The sequence below is a fragment of the Sapajus apella genome, unplaced genomic scaffold, assembly GCF_009761245.1.
Source record: "Sapajus apella isolate SASKATOON/1434 unplaced genomic scaffold, GSC_monkey_1.0 scaffold99, whole genome shotgun sequence".
NCBI lineage: Eukaryota > Metazoa > Chordata > Mammalia > Primates > Cebidae > Sapajus > Sapajus apella.
In genome coordinates, this window is record NW_022437039.1 from 368,483 (window position 1) to 389,209 (window position 20,727).

A 20,727-nucleotide genomic window follows, 5' to 3' on the forward strand; every position below is an offset into this window, starting at 1 on the left:
TTTTTTTTTTTTTTTTTTTTTTGAGACGGAGTTTTGCTCTTGTTACCCAGGCTGGAGTGCAATGGCGCGATCTCGGCTCACCGCAACCTCCGCCTCCTGGGTTCAGGCAATTCTCCTGCCTCAGCCTCCTGAGTAGCTGGGATTACAGGCACGTGCCACCATGCCCAGCTAATGTTTTGTATTTTTAGTAGAGACGGGGTTTCACCATGTTGACCAGGATGGTCTCGATCTCTTGACCTCGTGATCCACCCGCCTCAGCCTCCCAAAGTGCTGGGATTATAGGCGTGAGCCACCGCGCCCGGCTATGTACTGTTCTTACACTGTGTTATTGATATTCATGAAATTGCCTCAGTCCTTTCAACAGATTGCTTAAAGACAAAGACGTCTTATTCAACTTTGTAACATTGGCTACACATACACTTAATACATATTCCCTTGTCTGGTATAGGCTGACATTACAAAAACTGGTAATTCGGAAATCACTCATATTGGGCTTAATAATCCCTCGACAGGTACAGACTGACATGACAAAAACGGACAATTCAGAGATCACCGAACACCCAAAACACTCAGATTCTTATAACTATGATTCAGTAAATATGTGTGGAATGCCTATCTTACCCAGGTGACTATGTTAGGCGTTGCCTGAGATACAAGATGAAAACAAGGTTCTCATTTTCCAGGGAGGAATACTGGAGTGGAAAAAGCAGAAGATAGGCCAACAGGAGAGCTATTTCCAGTTAGCAGCCGCCACTGCTGAGGTATGTGATCCTCAACAAGTCACTTTTTAGATCTCCGTTTCTCTGTCAAGGAGAGATAGAAAAAAGCTATTTCACAGGTTCAAACCTACCTCACAAGAAAAAAAAATAGCTGTGAGGAATGCGTCACGAGACCTAGAAAACGGTACAAAAGCCTCGGGGGCCGTTGTTTCTGACCTAGCGAGTGGCCTGACCGGGACAAAATGCCTCTTCCCCGCTGGGCGGGCCGTTGGAAGGCCAAGGGCGTGGCGCGCGCAGCTGGGCGGCGACCCTTACCCGGCGAGGCTCCGGGGACCAGACACCGCCCAACAGCCACGCAACAGACGCGTCCGCGCGACGGCAACAACCACCTGGCGAGCCCGTGCAAGGCCCTCTCTAGGCTTCGGCGGGTCTGCAGCCTCTGTAGCATTAACCCTTCCCCGCCTCCGGGGCTGGCGGCAGCTTCTCCGGCGAGGAAGTAGGCCGGGCTCAGCCACCTCAGCCAGGGGGCGGGCCTGCGCGCGCCCTCGGAAAGAGTCACTTCTGCTTCCGGCCAGTGCTCGGCCTCCGCCCCTGGACAGGGCAGCGGTGCGCCTGCGGTTGCGCTGTTCAAATCGGTGGCCTTCCGGGCGGCGGGGTGTGTTTGAGCCTCAGAAAGCGAGGAGCGGCCTCCACTGAAGCCGAGGTGCCCGAGGTAACCGAGAAGCGGCTTCCCCCATGGCTTCAGCCCTGGAGCCTCTGAAACGCCGGCGGCTGTAGGGAGGCAGCCTTCTTCCGTTGACGGCGGCCGCGGCGCTTACGGGCCGCGGGGCTGGAGCTTGAGGCGGGCTACTGTCGGGCTCGGGAAGCTGTTTTCTCCCCGTTTTTCGCAGCCACAGCCCAGAGGCGCGGCCGAAGCCCGCTGGGACACTGCCTGCTTGCCCAGTGCCCACGGGCACGGCTGTCGCAGACGTAGGCTGTGGCGAATCCAAGTGCTGGCGGGCAGCAGTTTCTGCAGCTGCTGTCGGAGACCCTTTCCCGCCTCCGCCGGCTTTTCCTTGTCCGGCAGATGTTATGCGGGTGGTTGAGCCTCAGGGCTAGCAGCTTCTGCTGATGCAGAAACATAGGAAGTGTCTCCGTGCTTCCGGAGCAGGGGCGGGCGGCAAGGAACTGGCCACTTTGAATATCGGTGGCATCCTGGGCAGAATTTCGGTGCCGTTTCTGCTGGCTCACCTCAGGAAAAGTGAGACTCACGGCTCTCTTCAGCCCAATTTGGAAGTCTAAATGACCTTTGGAGAAATATAAAGTCAGCAGAAGGTTTCACTTTCGTCGTTAACAACTCCCATTTGAGTTAATGTTTTGTAAACAAATAGCAACAAAACACAAATATTGTGGGTTTTTTTTTAAACTACTTGATATTTTGTAAACCACATACCCTTTTTTACAACTTAATATTTTGTAATTTTCTTCAGATCAATTAAGCACACTTAAAAATTCGTCTAAATCATCTCATCTTTATGTGTCTTGCAAAGAAGAATGCTGAGCATCTTGTTTACTTGGGAGGCAGTGTATGAAAATAGGCAATTTTTTTTACCTTCCTTGTGTGGTATGCCCCCTCACTCCCCACTTTATCTGGGTTTCAGTTACCCGCTCTCTGCTGTTCCAAAAATTCTAGATGGAAAACTCCAGAAATAAACAGTTGAGAAGTTTTAAATAACTTTTTTTTTTTTTTTGAGATGGAGCCTGGCTTTGCTGCCCAGGTTGTAGTGCCATGGTGCGATCTCAGCTCACTACAACATCTGACTCCAGGGTTCAAGCGATTCTCCTGCCTCAGCCTCCTGAGTAGCTGGGACTACAGGCCCACACCACTACACCTCGCTAATTTTTGTGTTTTTAGTAGAAAAGAGGTTTCACCATGTTGACCAGGCTGTTCTTGAACTCCTGACCTCAGGTGATCCACCCACCTCAACCTCCCAAAGTGCTGGCATTACAGGTATGAGCCACCACGCCTGGCCAGTTTTAAATAACTCTTTTTTTTTTTTTGAGACGGAGTTTCGCTCTTGTTACCCAGGCTGGAGTGCAATGGCGCGATCTCGGTTCACCGCAACCTCCGCCTCCTGGGTTCAGGCAATTCTCCTGCCTCAGTCTCCTGAGTAGCTGGGATTACAGGCACGCATCACCATGCCCAGCTAATTTTTTGTATTTTTAGTAGAGACGGGGTTTCACCGTGTTGACCAGGATGGTCTCGATCTCTTGACCTTGTGATCCACCCGCCTCGGCCTCCCACAGTGCTGGGATTACAGGCTTGAGCCACCGCGCCCGGCTTAAATAACTCTTATTACATACAGGGTTTAATTATTGTTAATCTCTTACTGTACCTAATTTATAAATTGAACTTTATCATAGTTACGTATACATAGGAAAATAGTATAGTGCAGTTAGCTGCTGTCATTGGTTTTAGGCATTCACAGAATGTACTGAAACCCCCCTTGGATAGAGGGTACTACTGTATTTTGGTCTCACTATCTCAGCTCTTTTGTCTGAATTCCTGCAATGGAAAATCTGAAATGTTCTTAAAGGTGCCTTTATTTTTAGTTTTTACGTTAAAGTCTTGCTCTGACACCAAGGCTGGAGTGTAGTGATGAGATCGTGGCTCACTGCACCATTGAACTCCTGGGCTCCAGCGATTCTCCCACTTCAGCCTCCTGAACTAGGACTACTGATGTGCTCTACCATCCTGGCTTTTGTTTGTTTGTTTGTTTTGTTTTTGTTTTTGTTTTTTATAGAGACAGGGTCTTGCTATGTTGCTCAGGCTGGTCCAAAACTCCTGGGCTCAAGCGATCCTCCACCTTGGCCTTTGAAAGTGCTGGGAATACAGGGGTGAGCCACTTCACCTGGCTCAAAGTATTTGTAAATTGAAGGCTTCCATCTTCACAAGAGGATGATGGGTCATAAAAGTTGTACTCCTGTTAATAGAGACAGACTGAGATGATCTGTTAAAATTTAACAGAATCTAAGAATGTTCTCCTAACCTCATTTTCTCCTATTCTTTCCTTATGGGGAAAATGGGATAGGAGGCACACCAGTTAAATCCTTGGAAAATCCCAAAACACCTTTCTGCCAGTGGGTGCCAATTTTCTCACCCACCAACCTTTCTTAAATTTTTTTTTTTTTAAATAAACATGACAGTCGTCCACTAGCATTTGTCTTTTTTGTGCTGTCCTTCAGCTGAATAGTAGAAAAGGAGGGGAAAAAAAAGGGCCTGCTAGTTGATTTTGAAGGGAAAGCAGGACACCTTTTCTGTTCATATTCTCCTCATAAGCAGCAAGTGATGAGGTTCACGTGACTTTCTTATTGATATGTACTTTTTTTTCCCCCGTCCTCAGTGCTTTTAGGAAGAAGATCCTTTTACTGCTTTTGTACGAGACTAGACGGGATCTCATTTGTCAAAGGTGGTACCAGTCAGGTGTCTTAACACAGGAACAGAACTTCCTAGAGCAGAACGATGAAGGTAGATCTGAAAGTGGCTGCATACTTGGACCCTCAAATCAGGGCTCTGTGGGAGACCAAGGGGCCCGCAAGAGAGAGCTTCCATCAGAGTACATCTCCTCAAATGGACAGTCTTGATCCCAAGAGCTCTTGCTGGCACTTCCGGAACTTCACCTATGATGAAGCAGCTGGACCCCATGAGGCCGTCAGCAAACTTCAAGAATTATGTCATCTATGGCTGAGGCCAGAGATCCACTCAAAAGAGCAGATATTGGAACTGGTGGTGCTAGAGCAGTTCCTGACTATTCTGCCCAGGGAGACACAGACTCGGATACAGAAGCACCATCCACAGAGGATTGAGGAGGCTGTGGCTCTTATAGAACACTTGCAGAGGGAATCTGGTCAAACATGGAATGGGGTGAGAAGAAAGATTCCTGTCATGTACAGTGTAATAGGATGAAGGTGGATATAGTAGGGATGGTGGCATTTAGTTGAGAAATTACATGAATTAGGTCACTGATTTTTTTAGGACACTTAAGGTGGGACTTGAAACTACAGGCTTACAGGAAAGTCACTCCCCAGGTTTCATAGATTGTGGCAGAGACTTCCCCGGCCTTAGAGAGAGTTGCTTTTTTCCCCTCTTTGGAGCCAGGGTGAATTGAGGGTGATAGGCCTAGTCTGGCTTGGCCAAAGAGACAGGACTTGAGTATTTAGAAACAGAATGAAAGACAATAAAGAGGGAGGCTGGGTACAGTGCCTCATACTGGTAAGCCCAGCACTTTGGGAGGCTGAGATGGGTGGATCACCTGAGGTCAGGAATTTAAGACCAGGTTGGACAACATGGTGAAATCCTATCTCTACAAAAATAAATAAATTAGCCGGGCGTGATGACTGGTGCCTGTAATCCCAGCTATTCTGGAGGCTGAGGAGGGAGAATCACTTGAACCTGGGAGGCAGAGGTTGCAGTGAGCCAAGATCAAGATCATACCATTGCACTCCAGTCTAGGTGACAGAGCGAGACTTTGTCTCAAAAAAAAAAAAAAAAAAGAGGGTGCTGGGCACAGTGGCTGACACCTGTAATCTCAGCACTTTAAGAGGCTGAGGCAGGCAGATCCCCTGAGGCCCAGAAGTTTGAGACCAGCCTGGGCAACATGATGAATCCCCATCTCTACAAAAAATATGAAAATTAGCCAGGCATGGTGCCACACACCTTTGATCCCAGTTACTTGGGAGGCTGAGGCAGGAAAATCACCTGAGCCCGAGGGGTCAAGGCTGCAGTAAGCTGAGACGGCACCACTGCACTCCAGGTTGGGTGACAGAGTGAGACCCTGTCTCCCAAAAAAAAAAAAGAGAGCAGATCCACAAGAAGGAGAATAGGAAAACAATGACATGTAAAGACAAGGAGAAATTGGCCAGGGTCAGTGGCTCACACCTGTATTTTGAATACTTTGGGGGTTGAGCTAGAAGGATCACTTGAGCCCAGCAGTTTGAGACCAGCCTGGGCAACATAGTGTGACCTCGTCACTATGAAAAAAAAAAAATAAGCCAGGCATGGTGGCTCATACGTGTTGTCCCAGCTTCCCAGGAGGCTGAGGTGAGAGGATTGCTTGGGCCCAGAATTTTGAGGCTGCAGTGACTTATGATTGCAACATTGTACTCTGGCCTGGGCAACAGAGTGAGATCTTGTCCCTTTTAAAAATGTTTTAGGCTGGGCATGGTGGCTCACGCCTGTAATCCCAACACTTTGTGTGGTTGAGGCAGGTGGATCATGTGATCAGGAGTTCAAGACCAGCCTGACAAACATGATGAAACCCCGTCTCTACTAAAAATATAAAAATTATCCAAGTGTGGTGCTGTGCACCTGTAATTCCAGCCACTTAAGAGGCTGAGGCAGGAGAATCACTTGAACCCAGAAGGCGGAGGTTACAGTGAGCCGAGATTGCGCCACTGCACTCCAGCCTGTGCAACAGAGTAAGATGCAGTCTCAAAAAAACATGTTTTTAAAAATTAGGAAAAATCCAGCATGGGCAACATGGTGAAGTTCTGTCTCTACAAAAAATACAAAAATTAGCCTGGCATGGTGGCATGTGCCTGTAGTCTTATCTACTTGGGAGGCTGAGGTGGGAGGATCACCTGAGCCTAGAGAGGTTGAGACTGCAGTGAGCCATGATTGCACCACTGTATCCCAGCCTGGATGACAGAGCCAGACCCTGTCTCAAAAAAAAAAAAAAAAAAAAGGAAAAATCATCAAACAACTAGGGGAAGACTGCAAAAGAAAAGAAAAAATAGGAAAAAGAAATCACAGCAGAATGGCCAAGGAGAAGAAATGCACTGAGGGGTGATGACCTCCCTACAGTAGATGAAAACCTCTACTACCTTCCTTTAATGGTTGTTCCTTTGCTCTGCTGACAAGTAGGGAGCCAGGGTATGCCCTTGGTGGGTGGTGACACATCTGCCGACCTCAGGTTTGCTGGGAAGAATACAGGGCAGGACCTATATTTGGTGGCAAAATCATTTGGAGGTAGATTGGAGCCTCTCTCTTGCCCCTTTTCTCCATTCTGTCCCCATTCTCTGAAAACCTTCCCTGACTCTAGGGATAATCAAGCTGAAAGGAAAAGTTTTAAATTCATTTCTTTACTTTTTAGAGAAAACTAGAAGTTAGAAAACCACAACTGTGGGATTGAAGTCAAGAGAAAAGGCCTGACAAGGCAGCATTAGAATGAGTGGCCTGCCCAACCCTGCCAGTGGCCTGACCTGGACCGTATACAGTGGAGTAGAAGCAGCTATGTTCCAGGGCTGGCAGGCATCAGAGCTTGTTTCCTTTTACCCTAATTTTCTCAGATTTGTGGATAGGTACTTGTGGAACATTGTTGGCCCAATATCTCTTTAAGCCTTTTTGTCATTTCCTTTTGTGTCTTATACTTCCCACAATGTGGGCTGTACACCTGTTGCTCTGCCTCCACCCCCACAAACCAAAAGTAAGTTGTGTGGTAACAAGGATGGGAATTATTTCTAGGTTGCAGTCCCTGAGCTGGGAAAAGAGACAGTGCTCTTGGGAGAAACAGCAGAGGCCTCAAGTTTCAGGCTGAAGCCAGAAGAGTCCCAATCAGTGGGTGTATCCCAAGATGAAGCATTTTGGAAAACATACCAGGGCCTGCAAGAACAGCTGAGCAGGAATACTCATAAAGAGACTGAGCCTGTATATGAGAGGGGTAAGGAGCTTCATGATAATTTCCTCCTCCTGGAAGCTGTGATAATAGTTTATTCAGCCAAAATGTCATGATCATTTTTTGAATACCTTGCTCTGGATTTGTAAAACCAGCCTTGATAGCAACTATGATGTCCTTCCAGACAGCAGTAGAAATACCAACTGTGGATGTAAGTGGGGGTTGGCCTAGGGAACAGAAATATCTAAACCACAGAACTCTTGGTAACAACATCGAGAACTCTGTTTCTTAGAAAAGTGGAGAGGAAGGAAAGAAATGTAGTGGGAAGACTTGGGGGCCACCTTATCCTCATAAAATACAGAAGGAATTGGGATCAGATGGGCTGTTAGTGGCAGAATGAAAACAATGTGTACCAGGAAAAACAATAAAAGACAAAACACTTCATCTCCTACCATACACAGGAGTCCCTGAGTACTTCATTTAAGATACCTTTAATTTTTGCCTCAGAAAAATATGAGAGAAAAAAGAGTTTTTCCTTTTATTTCTGTCATAAAAACTGAGGAAACAGTTAACTGGGGAATTGGTTCTAGGGGATGGTAGATAATTCGTTCTTTTTTTTTTTTTTTTGAGACAGAGTTTCGCTCTTGTTACCCAGGCTGGAGTGCAGTGGCGCGATCTCTGCTCACCACAACCTCCGCCTCCTGGGTTCAGGCAATTCTCCTGCCTCAGCCTCCTGAGTAGCTGGGATTACAGGCACGCGCCGCCATGCCCAGCTAATTTTTTGTATTTTTAGTAGAGACGGGGCTTCACCATGTTGTCCAGGATGGTCTCGATCTCTTGACCTCGTGATCCATCCGCCTTGGCCTCCCAAAGTGCTGGGATTACAGGCGTGAGCCACCACGCCCGGCGATAATTTGTTCTTATTTATGAAGAGGCCGCTTCAGGCATCACACACACCACACATGTCCCATTTGTACTTAAAAAGTCAGGATCGGTATTTTAGAAATGAGCTTGGGATGTTCATAGATAAAAGAGATTTCCTCTGGCTCTTCCCCCTCACAGCTGTGCCTACTCAACAGATTCTAACCTTTCCTGAGCAGACAAACACCAAAGATTGGACAGTGGCACCTGAGCACGTCTTGCCTGAGTCCCAGGTGAGCTGTGCTTTCCAGCTGTTAAGGGCTACGTTTCTCTGCTATGCCCAATTCATGCTGCCCAGGAGGAGCTCAGAGATGTGTTAGCCCCACGTGTTCTCCTCTGGGCAAAACTCCCAGACTGTGGGCTCCTTTTTTTTCTGCCTTCTCACTTAAAAGAAATTGTGTTCTGTTAATTCCTTTAGCGGCTGGCCTACCATGCAGTTCATAGCCAGGTGGTTGGGCTGCTTCTGTACAGTGACGGTTTCTGAGCTGAAGTTCGTTCTCTTCTTTAGAGCTTGTTGACATTTGAAGAAGTGGCCATGTATTTTTCCCAGGAAGAATGGGAGTTATTGGATCCCACTCAGAAGGCCCTCTACAATGATGTAATGCAGGAAAACTATGAGACTGTCATCTCTCTAGGTAAAGATTTTCCCTTCCCTTTATGTAGTTGAGTATTCTTGGCTTGCTGAGAATGAATCCCAGTGAGGGGGGTCTCACTGTTCCAGGAGCTGGTTGATTCTCAACTAGATGGTGTAGGGGAGGGTATAGGTAATGTGTATGCAGATCACCTGGGGAGCTTTTTCCAAGTACGCATCCTGATTGCTTATCCTGTATGAAGTTCTTAATCCCTTCGCTCTCTCATACACCAAACTTTCTCTTCCATGTCTTCCTTATCTCAGTAAGGGGCACAACCATTATCCAGTTGCTTAAGGCAAACAAAGTAACAGTCATCCTTTACCCTCATGTTGCCATCACACCCCACTGTTAATTCATTAGCGTGTTTTCTTGGCTCCACTTTGACATATCCTGACTCCAGCCATGTCTCAGCTTTTCTGATTGTTAGCATCCTGGTGTAAGCTAATGTCAACTTGAACCAGGCCTACATTAGTAGCTTTCTAACAGGTGCCCCTGCATCTCCTCATGCCCTCCCCAGCCTGTTTGCTACACAGAAGCTAGATTGATCTTTTAAAAACCTAATCAAATCATGACATTTTCTTGCTCCAAAAGCCTGTGGTCACTTACATTCAGGGAAAAAAAAAAAAAAGGTTTCATCTTACCAGTACTCCAGGACACTGCACAGTCTGGTTCCTATTCACCTGCCGGCCCTCATCTGCTCCTCAAGCCCTTGCCCAGTCCTCACCATCCACTTAGCTGGTCTTCTTGCTGTTACTTGAACTTGTCGAGTTCATTTTTACTCTCCTGTTTTCTTTTATTTGACACACTGGGGTCCTTGAGTACTTCATTTTCATTCCAAACAGAGTACTTCTGTGTTTTGCTAAACTCAGAACAATTCATATTATGCCAGGGGGGAAAAAACACATATTTATCCTTTTAGTAACTTTACTTATGAAAACTAAAGTTAATCATCTGGGGAACCAGTTCTAGGGGCTGGTAGACACTTGGTTCTAATTTACAAAGAGAAGGCCACTTTGGTTACCGTATACACTTTTAAGAAGGTGTGCTATCTTTCCAGAAAAAATTTGGATCTTCTATATTTTAGAAATGAGCTAAGGATGTTCATAGGCAGAAAGAAATGTCCTCTGGCTCTCTTCCACCCACAGCTGTACCTGCTCAACAGATTTTAGTCTTTCCTGAGCAGACAAACACTAAAGACTAGACAGTTGTACCTGAGCTCCGCTTGCCTCAGTCCCAGGTGAGCTGTGCTTTCCAGCAGTGTAGGCCTACCCGAGCATGACCTTATCTGCCTTTCCCTGCTGCCCAAGACCCACAGTGCCCAGCATGTGCCCTGAGGCATGTTAGCCATAGAGGCTCTACCCTGGACAATTAGGCTTGGCCCAGAGGGAACTGGGTTCTTCCTGGGCTGTTTGCTGATCCCTTGGCTCGTTTTTTTCTGCCTTCTCCTCTTTGTTTTTTAAAATCATGTTAATTCCTTTAGTGGCTGGCTTACCATGCAGTTCATAGCCAGTTAGGCTGCTTCTGCAGTGACAAGTTCAGAACTGAAGACCATTCTGTTCTTTAGAGTTTCTTGACTTTTGAAGAAGTGGCCATACATTTTTCCCAGGAAGAATAGGAGTTACTGGATTACACTTAGAAGGCCCTCTACAATGATGTAATGCAGGAAAACTATGAGACTGTCATCTCTCTAGGTAAAGATTCTCCCTTCTTTTTGTGTAGAAGTTGAGTAATCTGTTCTCAGCTTACTGAGAATGAACCCCTGTAAGAGGGTCTCACTGTTCTAGGAGCTGGTTGATTCTCAACTAGATGGTGTAGGGGAGGATGTAGGTAGTGTATCCAGATCACCTGGGGAGCTTTTTCCAAATGTACATGCTCACTCCTTATCCTACACAGAGATCTTGATCCCTACCCTCTCCTTTTCCCTAAGCGTTCTCCGTGTTTTTCCCATCTCAGTATGGGGCACCACCATTATCCAGTTGATCAGGGCAAACAAAGTACTATCATCTTTTACCCTGATCTTGCCATCATACCCCACTGTTTATTTATTAGCATGTTTTCTTAGCTCTACTTTGACATATCCTGACTCCAACCGTCTTTCAGCCCCTTGCACTGCTAGCATCCTGATCTAAGCCAGTATCCTTTTGAAGCAGGTCTATGTCAATAGCTTTCTAACAGGCGGCCCTGCCTGCGCTCTTGTCCTCCCACACCTGGGAATCACCTGGGACTGAGACAAGAGGAGCTAAGGTGCCTGTTATTTGTGTAGAAAACTGAAGCCAGATTGATCTTTTGAAAACCTAATCAGATCATTGCATTTCCTTGCTTCAGAAGCCTGTGGATACTTCTTAAAATATTTGGAAAAAAATCCAAACTTCTTACCAAGGCCTCAGGACCCTCCATGGTCTGGTTTCTACGAACGTCTCTGCCCATGTGTCTTGCTACTGGTGCCCTTGTGCACTTAGTCCTCTTTAGCCACAGTGATCACCTTTCTGTTTCTTGAACTCAGCAGGCTCATTTCTGCTTTTCCTTTGCCTTGCAAAGGAAAGCCCTTTTTGACCATGTGGCAAAACTCACTTTTAGGTTTCTTCTCAAGTATTACTTTCTCAAAGAGGTGGCCCACAGAACCTTATCTATTTTTTTTTCTTTTTCTTTTTTTTTTTTTTTTTAAAGAGATGGGGTTTCACCATGTTGACCAGGCTGATCTTGAACTCCTGACCTCAAGCAATCTACCCACCTCGGCCTCCCAAAGTGCTGGATTACAGGCGTGAGCCACCGCGCCTGGCAGAACCTTATCTAAAATAGCTTCACAGGAGCAGAATCTTACAATACTCTTTTACCATGATTTAGTTTTCTTTAAAACATTTATCACATAATAAAAAAAAAAAAACATTTATGACTCCCTGACATTATTTTGTTTATTGATTGACAGTCAATCAATAGCTTAAATAGTTATAATGTAAGCTCCATGAAATCAGGGGTCTTCTTTACTTCTATATCCCTAGGCCTCAAGCAGTGCCTGATGCACCATAGCCACTCAATACATGTTTATTGAATTAATGAGTGACAGAGGTTCATACCTGGAAATCCATAATTAGAGAAATTTCACTAAGTGGTTTTGGTCTATTTCCTTTACCTGCATGTGAACCAGTAATCTATAGGAATAGTAGAAATCTATTCTAGTTCAGGGCCTGTGGCTAAAGAATAAAGGCTAAATAAAAAGTAACTGTAATTATAATGGCAATCATTTGTGCTTATGATACCCAAGCCAGCATCCTTCACATTGGCTCCGCCACAACTGCTCTTACTCAGGCTGAGTCCTAGAGAGTTGATAAGACCAGCTTATATTCTCTGCAACTTCTGGAGCTTGGTTCCCTCTTGGTTGGATATAGGGCATTGATGGCAAAAGTGGGACAATATGCGGGCTGGGTGCAGTGGCTCACACCTGTAAGCCCAGCATTTTGGGAGGCTGAGGCGGGTGGATAACAAGGTCAAGAAGTCTAGACCATCCTGGCCAGTATGGTGAAACCCCGACTCTACTAAAGTACAAAAATTAGCTGGGTGTGGTGGCATGCACCTGTAGTCCCAGCTACTCAGGAGACTGAGGCAGGGGAATTGCTTGAACCTGGGAGGTGGAGGTTACAGTGAGCTGAGATCATACCACTGCACTCCGGCCTGGTGACAGAGCAAACTCTGTCTCAAAAAAAAAAAAGAGAGAGAGAGAAAAAAAAAAAGAGGGAGAACATGTACTGGATTCCTATTCCGTATATCCTTTTCATTGATCCATCTTAAGTTTATTTCTTAGTTTCTGCTTTGCCTATCTACCTATAGGTACAGGGTAGTATAGACATAATACTGGATGTTTAACCATTTGATGTAACAATTTGTAAAATGTCTTTGGTCATCCTGAAATAGTCTGGGATTAATGGACCAGTTCACTGTTAAGTTATTTGTCCTTGACCTCATTTTGTCCATTTCACAGCATTATTTGTGCTCCCCAAACCTAAAGTGATCTCCTGTCTAGAGCAAGGGGAAGAGCCATGGGTTCAAGTATCCCCGGAGTTTAAGGATAGTGCCAGAGGATCTTCCACAGGTAAATACACCATGGGAAGAGGAGGACTGTGCCTTGATATTAACTTTTGGAAGGGCTTAACATTTTAGGATTCTGTTCCTTTTTTTTTTTCCAATTGATCATTGAATTTTTCTTTATATTCCTGTGATTTTCTTGTTCTGGGACACAGACGGGTGATTATGTTTATTCCAACAGGGTTAAAGCTCAAAAATGACACTGAAAATCATCAGCCTGTATCTCTTTCTGACTTAGAAATACAAGCACCAGCAGACATCATATCAAAAAAGGCCAAAGTGAAAGTTCCCCAGAAAATAGCAGGCAAAGAAAATCATGTTGATATGCACAGAGTAGGGAAATGGCACCAAGATTTTCCAGTGAAGAAAAGAAAAAAACTTTCAACCTGGAAACAAGAGCTACTGAAACTTATGGATCTTCACAAGAAAGATCGTGCGAGAGAGAAGCCTTTTAAATGTCAGGAATGTGGGAAGACCTTCAGAGTTAGCTCTGACCTTATTAAGCACCAAAGAATTCACACTGAAGAGAAACCCTATAAATGTCAACAGTGTGATAAAAGGTTTAGATGGAGTTCAGATCTTAATAAGCACTTAACAACACACCAAGGAATCAAGCCATATAAATGTTCATGGTGTGGGAAAAGCTTTAGTCAAAATACAAATCTACATACACACCAAAGAACTCATACTGGAGAAAAGCCCTTCACATGTCATGAATGTGGAAAAAAATTCAGTCAGAACTCCCACCTTATTAAACACCGGAGAACCCACACAGGTGAGCAGCCATATACTTGTAACATATGCAGGAGAAACTTCAGCAGGCGGTCAAGCCTTCTTAGACACCAGAAACTCCACCTGTGAAGAGAAGTTTGTCCAGTGCCCTCATTCTGAAGATATTCACCAAATGCAGCTTAACGCTAAAATTTATGGAAAACAAAATAACAAACTTTGATAAATTTTACATCAGAAAATGGGGGGGATAAACATGTTTCACAGAAAAGAATGAAGATTTCCTCTGCAGCCAATCAGTAGTCTTCTGTGGTCACAGATGTAAACATTGTTGGTTTTACATTGATCCCTCCAGTCATTCTTGAACATATCCAATAGAAACATTTGCAGCATGGTCTTCCAAAAAAAAATGGTAACATGCATGTTTAATTGTGTACCATTTTCTTCATGGTAGGAAGCTTACTAATTTCAATAGTCTCATGAGGCAGAAATAAATTATAATGTAAAGTGTTCCAAGAACCAAATTGGATTTTCTTTCTTTTGTCATTGGACACTGTTCACAAAGTTCAACGTCATTTGAGTTCCTTCTTGAACTTTTTGGCAACTTCTGCTCTTGGATCCTGTTATAATAATTTTTACTGTGATGAAATCTTGTTAACTTCACCACTAGGGAATCTCCAGATGAACTAATAATGCACTATCTTATGCCTCTCATTGGTGGTGGTTGGAAAATAGAAAACATCTCTAATGGGATCATGGGGAAACAGGTTGGAATTTGTAGCCATGGAATATATATTAGATGTAAGGAAGAATTATCTGCATTAAAAGAAACTAGACTTGTTACATCCCTGCGTTGCAATGTCAATAGGATAAAGCAGCTATAAAAATTAGTACTTGCCCAAGGCCTGAAAGAAAATTAGTAGGAGTTAAGGATTAACTTCTCAGGGTTTTGTTTGTTTACTTTTTAATTTGGCTTTTTGTTGTTGTTGTTGTTGTTGTTGTTGTTAAGAGTAAGAGACTTATGTTTGTTTGGGAGTTGGAGTGTGTTTGCTGCAGGCAGGATTCTATGGCTCATTTGGCATAGAGACTGGACTTCTGGTCAGCAGGAGATAGTTCCCTACATAAAGGATTTGGGAACTGGTGCTGAGTGTTGGGTGAGGACGGGCAAATCCACATCTATGTTGTTTTGTCCTACACTGTAAGCTCTACTTATCTTTGTTCTTTCCAGCACAGCATTTAACAGCAGCCTCAGGTGATAAATTTGATGGATTGTCAAAAGTCCTGTATAGCCTATGGATTTTCTTACAACTTGCTTATTTAACTACAGCAGTGACTCAGGTGTGTTTCTGTTAGAGCTTTTAGGTATATCAGGAAAGAGGTTAAAGAACTGACCTTTTCCAAACCTCTTATTTTATAAGTGAGGAAGTTAAGGCTCAAAAAAGTACAGGGACTTGCTCAGAGGTACAGGGCCTTATTGCTAGAGAGTCTGTTGATTGTTATTTAGCTTCATCAACCAGATGTGAAGGCAAGAGTAGCAAGACAAATTTATTATGTTATCCCTGCACAACCAGCCTGGATGACATATCTATTTCCAGCTTATAACATACTTATGTTGGCCAGGCACAGTGGCTCATGCCTTTAATCTCAGCGCCTTGGGAGGCTGAGGCAGGCAGATCACGAGGTCAGGAGTTCGAGACCAGCCTGACCAACATGGTGAAACCCCGTCTCGGCTGGGCATGATGGCTCATGCCTGTAATTCCAGGACTTTGGGAGGCTGAGGCAGGTGGATCACGAGGTCAGCAGATCAAGACCATCCTGGCTAACATGGTGAAACCCTGTCTCTACTAAAAATACAAAAAATTATCCAGGCATGGTGGCATGTGCCTGTAGTCCCAGCTACGTGGGAGGCTGAGGCAGGAGAAGCAGGAGAATCGCTTGAACCTGGGAGGCGGAGGTTTCAGTGAGCCGAGATCACACCACTGCACTCCAGCCTTGGCAACAGCAAGACTCTGTCTCAGAAACAAAAGAAAAGCTTTTATGTTTTTTGGTTGGTGACTGGAATTAGTCTCCATTTTCTTTTTTTGTTGTTGTTGTAAGATGGGGTTTCACCATATTGATGAGGCTGGTCTCGAACTCCTGACCTCAGGTGATCCACCCACCTCAGCCTCCCAAAGTGCTGGGATTACAGGCGTGAGACCCCGCGCCTGGCCAAGTCTCCATTTTCTTAAGTAGAGACAACACTCAATTTAAGGTTGTTCTGGGGATTAGATGGATTGATGAAAGTAAAGCATCCAAAACAGACTGGCCTGTAGATGCACATTTGGTGTGCATTTCTGCCCCTTTCCCCTCCTCCCTGGTGATACATTGGGCTGACTGACTGCACTAAAGAAGCAGATGCATTTGTGGCTATCACAGCCCCATTTAGGAGCTGAGCAACTGTGGTTGTGGTGATGCTAAGCTGATTTGATTCTTGGCTTCAGTGCTTTATAAACTAAGTCACAGGAGCCATCTGAGCTATTGGTCTGGAACTCTCCGCAGCAATTTTATTTTGTTTTCTGAAATGAATTATACTGAGTATTCTTTTTTTTTTTTCCTGGAGATGGAGGTTTGCTCTTGTCACCAGGGTTGGAGTCCAGTCGCACCATCTCGATTCACTGCATCCTCCACTTCCCAGATTCAAGCGATTCTCCTGCCTCAGCCTCCCGAGTAGCTGGGATTACAAGTGTGTGCCACCATGCTCAGCTGATTTTTGTATTGTTGGTAGATACGGGTTTTAACCCTGTTGGCCATGCTGGTCTCGAATTCCTGACCTCAGGTGATCCACCCACCTTAGCCTCACAAAGTGCTGGGAGCATGAGCCACTGCGCTTGGCCAATAGAAATATAGGCTAATAATAATTAGCCTATGATAATTATTATTATTTTTTTTTCTTTTCTTTTTTATTTTGTTTATTTTATTCTTTTTTTTTATTTTTCTTTAGTTTTTTTTTTTTTTTTTTTTTTTTTTTTTTAGCCTATGATAATTATTTCTTAAGTACAGCCACCTCTGAAGCTCTGGTCTGCCTAGCTCTTCCCCAGCACCTTCTTAACCTTAAACCTCCAGGATTCTGTTTCTTCTCCCAGATCATGTGTGGCTTTCTTCCTGGCACTACATTTATTCATACCATTCAATTTAATGAATGCCTATGATTTGCCAGGCACTGTCCTATACTCTGAGGACACAGGATTGGCCAAAAGACAAAATTTCATCCCCTCATGGAACTTGTATTCTAGTGAACAGTAAAAATAATGGTTTTGCTTTCCTGCTCCTTGCACTAAGACAGAGTTATGAGATAGTTTTGGTCAATGAGTTATGAGCAGAAACAGCCTCATTTCTGGCTGAAGCTTTTTTTTTTTTTTATTTTTATTTTTTTTGCTGGTGCAAGACCAGTGCTCTCCTGCCTTAATCATGAAACCAGTGCTCTCCTTTCCTGCCTTAATCATGGAACCACATACAGAGAAAGCCATGAAATCAAAGCAGTCCAGAACGCTGAGCCACTGCATGGAGGGCAGCTATTCCCAAGAGTCTCCAGACTGATAATGGACTTTGTGAGAAGAAGAAATAAACATTTGTTCTGTGAAACAACTGATGGTACTCTGTGTTTTAGTAGCATAACATGGCCTGTCTTAATAGAGCTTAGAAGAGGGCAATTGAGGAATGGCTGTTCTGCTGGAGCTCTGGAACCTTGCCCTTTTCATTCTACCTAGGCTTTGGCTTTCAGAAGCGATCTGGCTTTCTGGGGATGCTCGGCTGAGCTAATGCAGTACTAATGGGACCACTTAGGCGCTCCCAAGACTGTAGATGATAGGGAAGAAAGACATTACTATCTGGGACAAATCTTACGGGAGGTCAGTTCAAGGGGACAAGGCAACCCTCCCTCCCACTCGTGCCTTATTCCACTTTCCTTGTTCTTTGTCTCCCTGTGCATTGCCTCATGCACTAAACAGACATTTTTATTGATGAGTGGCCTGTGGGGGTATGGGGCGGGGGGCAGGCAGGGATTGCCTTCCTTATATGAGTGCAGGGGATTTCAAAGAATGGTTTCGTAACTACCTTTGTCATATCTTCAGTGAGTTGTACCTCAGAAAACATGTGATATAGGGCAAAAGCAAATTTGCCCAGATCAGTGTGGAGAGTTAGGTAGCTGTCTTCCTGGACTAAGGGATGACAGACAACTAGGGAGAAACTTGGACAGGGAGGCAGGAGCAGGACAGTTTCGGTTGCAGAGTGAGAATCCTCCATGGGGAAAGTCCTAGCTTAGCCTATACCCAGCTGCTGTACATAACATGATGTCTCATAACAACATTGGAATTTGTCAGGTGGGGAGTGGAAGAAGGGATTTTTGTAGCTTGAGAGATCAGGTTACTAAAATGAAATCAGATGATATGAGAACAGATTACTTAAACCATGAGATCAAAATGTATTGAGGCTTGGTTTAAAAATGAAATATGAGAGACACATAATCCTAGGTTTAGCCTTAAACATTGGTACTAACGTTCTTACAAATATGTCCCCCATAAACAAGCAGATGATTTCTGGGAAACCCGAGGGATGCTTTATTTTAGCATGCTCAGATAGCAGCCTTGAAGCAACCTGGCTTCAAGATTATTTCTGAGAACTACGATTGACCCAGTCTAGTCTCCTGACCTCTCCCTGTACTAGTCTAAGTATAATGGTGGGACCATCCCAGACTTAGAGTTCTCCCTGCCATTAAGCATACTGGAACCTCAAGCTCATCTGTTTTTGTTTTTTTTTTTAGAAACTCGATGTTTATTTTCCATGAATCTTATATGTTGTTTAAGAGCCCACACAAGAACAGCTTAAGACCATTCAGTGGTTGCTCCTACCCATTCAGTGGCCTGAGCAGTGGGAGCTGCAGACCAGTCTTCCGTGGCAGGCTGGGCGCTCCAGTCTTCAGTAGGGAACTGCTGGATGGGCACAGAGGGCACCTGCACGCCTTCAGACCAGTCGGCAACCTCAGGCTGAGTGGCAGTGAACTCAGGGGCCGAAGCAGTCCATTCGCCCTGAAACTCCTCCTTGGTCACAGCCTTCTCAGCAGCAGCCTGCTCTTCTTTTTCAATCTCTTCAGGATCTCTGTAGAAGTAGAGATCAGGCATGACCTCCCACGGGTGTTCACGGGAAATGGTGCCACGCATGCGCAAAACTTCCCGAGCCAGCATCCACCACATCACACCCACTGAGTGAGCTCCCTTGTTGTTGCATGGGATGGCAATGTCCACATAGCGCAGAGGACAATCTGTGTTACACAGAGCAATTGTCTGTAGGTTAACATAAGACGCCTCCGTGAGAGGCTGGTAGTCAGCCCTTGGGTCAGTAAGCACAAGCAGCCTTGGCTCCCGGAAGGCTGCCTGGATCTGGTTGGTGAAGGTTCCAGGAGTAAAGCGGCCAGCAATTGGAGTGGCTCCAGTGGCAGCAGCAAACTTCAGCACGGCCCTCTGGCCAGTATTCCTGGAGGATATAACACTGACATCAGCAGGGTTTTCAATGGCAACAATGGCACAAGCTGCCAGAAGCTTCTCCCAGGTCCTCTTCAGAGTTATGATGTAGATGCCATCACTTTTCCTTTTATAGATATACTGTTCCATCTGGAAGTCAAGGTTGGTGCCACCTAAATGGGTTCCTGCTGCCAGGAACTTAAGGACATCCTCCTCCTTCATTTGCAGGACATCAAGGGCTCCGGATATTGTGAAAGTTTCCCTTTAAGTTACGACGGGAATCCAGAACAACGCCGTTTGGAGCCCTCGGCAGGTAGCACAGAAAGCCAAGCTCATCTTAAGAACTTCAGATATATTTTATTTTTGAGACAAGGGTCTCAATCTGTTGCCCAGGCTGGGGCTCACCATAGCCTCAATCTCCCAGGCTCAAGCAATCCTCCCACCTCAGCCTCCCGAGTATCTGGGACTACAGGCATGTGCCACCATGCCTGGCTTATTATTTGTTGTTTTTAGTAGAGACGAGGTATTGCTTTGTTGCCCAGACTGATCTTGAACTCCCAAGCTCAAATGATCCTCCTGCCTTGGCCTCTCAAAGTACTGGGATTACAGGCATGAGCCACCATGCCCAACCTCAGATATCTTTTAACTGGAGAGGAAGAACAGGAGGGCTTAGAATCAAACTAAATGTCAAAACTGAAACTCCTAGGGTTTCTGTCAGCTTTTGGAACAGTGTTGAATTTCCCTGGAGAGTTTTAAGGAAGAATGCCCAGCAGCCTCTTTTATCCAAATGGACAATTGGTAACAAAAAATTGGAGTTCATAGAGGAGTTTCCAAATGTGTTAAGTCACGCCACTGAAACATTTACTCCTGCATATCCTGGTCACTCCTTCCTGTCATGTGTAATGGATCAATTACTCTTTTCTTAGAGGCTTCTTTGCCAAAGTTCTCCCCCTATTCTTTCTGTGGGCTGAATTCTCCTGTGTAGACTCTCTGAAGTACCCTCAAGTGAGAAACGAAGTTTTGCCCATACTCTGTGTTTCTACTGTTCGACCTGGTAGAAATCCACTGGAACAAAAGGCTTACTTTTGTTTCTGAATCTTTCCAAACTTGTTACGTTTTCTTTCTTGTGTGGGTTCACTGGGGACCAAGACTAGGGCACTGTTTGAAACATCAACCAAATTTTCTACATGTCTAGGAGTCCTTCATATATTAATTCTCCATTGGGCTATGGTGGTTGGACTGTACTTAAATGCCTTCTTCGGTCAAGCATCTGTAAGCTGCCTTTCCTGTATGATTCACCCAAATCTGATAATGCTTGTACTTTGCCTAAAGCAGTTCCCCCAGTCCGCATCCCTTCTGTGAAAGGAATTAACCAAGCTACCTCTTGCATTGCGTTTCAGATTTAGGAAAACCATCTGAATCACTTTTCATTTCTGCCGGTTCAGATAATGAATCTTGAGTTGCACCAGTCTTAGCACTAACATAAAAAAATTAAGCT

The 20,727-nt window shown here is 44.9% G+C and overlaps 3 protein-coding genes across 22 annotated transcripts in view; 1 reads left to right on the plus strand and 2 right to left on the minus strand.

Annotated features, from left to right (window-relative positions):
* The window catches only part of TIGD7 (tigger transposable element derived 7), a 7,211-nt gene extending 6,119 nt beyond the window's left edge, over window positions 1–1,092 (minus strand). The window contains exon 1 of one of the 3 annotated variants that reach the window (XM_032257921.1): window positions 1,035–1,092. The gene's annotated coding sequence lies outside the window, so the exon portion shown is untranslated. Of the gene's footprint in view, window positions 1–621; window positions 830–850; window positions 971–1,034 lie in introns of those variants that run through there. The other 2 variants (XM_032257920.1, XM_032257919.1) reach the window with 2 other exon arrangements.
* Window positions 1–20,727, plus strand: part of ZNF75A (zinc finger protein 75a) — a 68,714-nt gene that overhangs the window by 9,314 nt on the left and 38,673 nt on the right. For 2 of the 18 annotated variants that reach the window (XM_032257925.1, XM_032257924.1), the window contains exons 2-7: window positions 4,103–4,623; window positions 7,222–7,417; window positions 8,435–8,526; window positions 8,802–8,928; window positions 12,902–13,012; window positions 13,187–15,006. In XM_032257925.1, coding sequence (XP_032113816.1) covers window positions 4,222–4,623; window positions 7,222–7,417; window positions 8,435–8,526; window positions 8,802–8,928; window positions 12,902–13,012; window positions 13,187–13,866 — 1,608 coding nt within the window. In that variant the 5' untranslated portion in view covers window positions 4,103–4,221 and the 3' untranslated portion in view covers window positions 13,867–15,006. The other 16 variants (XM_032257931.1, XM_032257932.1, XM_032257936.1 and 13 more) reach the window with 14 other exon arrangements.
* LOC116536253 (40S ribosomal protein SA-like) lies at window positions 18,520–19,557 on the minus strand. The gene has a single exon (XM_032257950.1). The coding sequence runs from the start codon at window positions 19,449–19,451 to the stop codon at window positions 18,594–18,596; it is 858 nt and encodes a 285-aa protein (XP_032113841.1). The 5' UTR covers window positions 19,452–19,557; the 3' UTR covers window positions 18,520–18,593.

What these genes read in the sequence shown, in the direction of transcription:
- LOC116536253 (XM_032257950.1), bottom strand. Translation starts at nt 19,451, where the DNA reads ATGAAGGAGGAGGATGTCCTTAAGTTCCTGGCAGCAGGAACCCATTTA.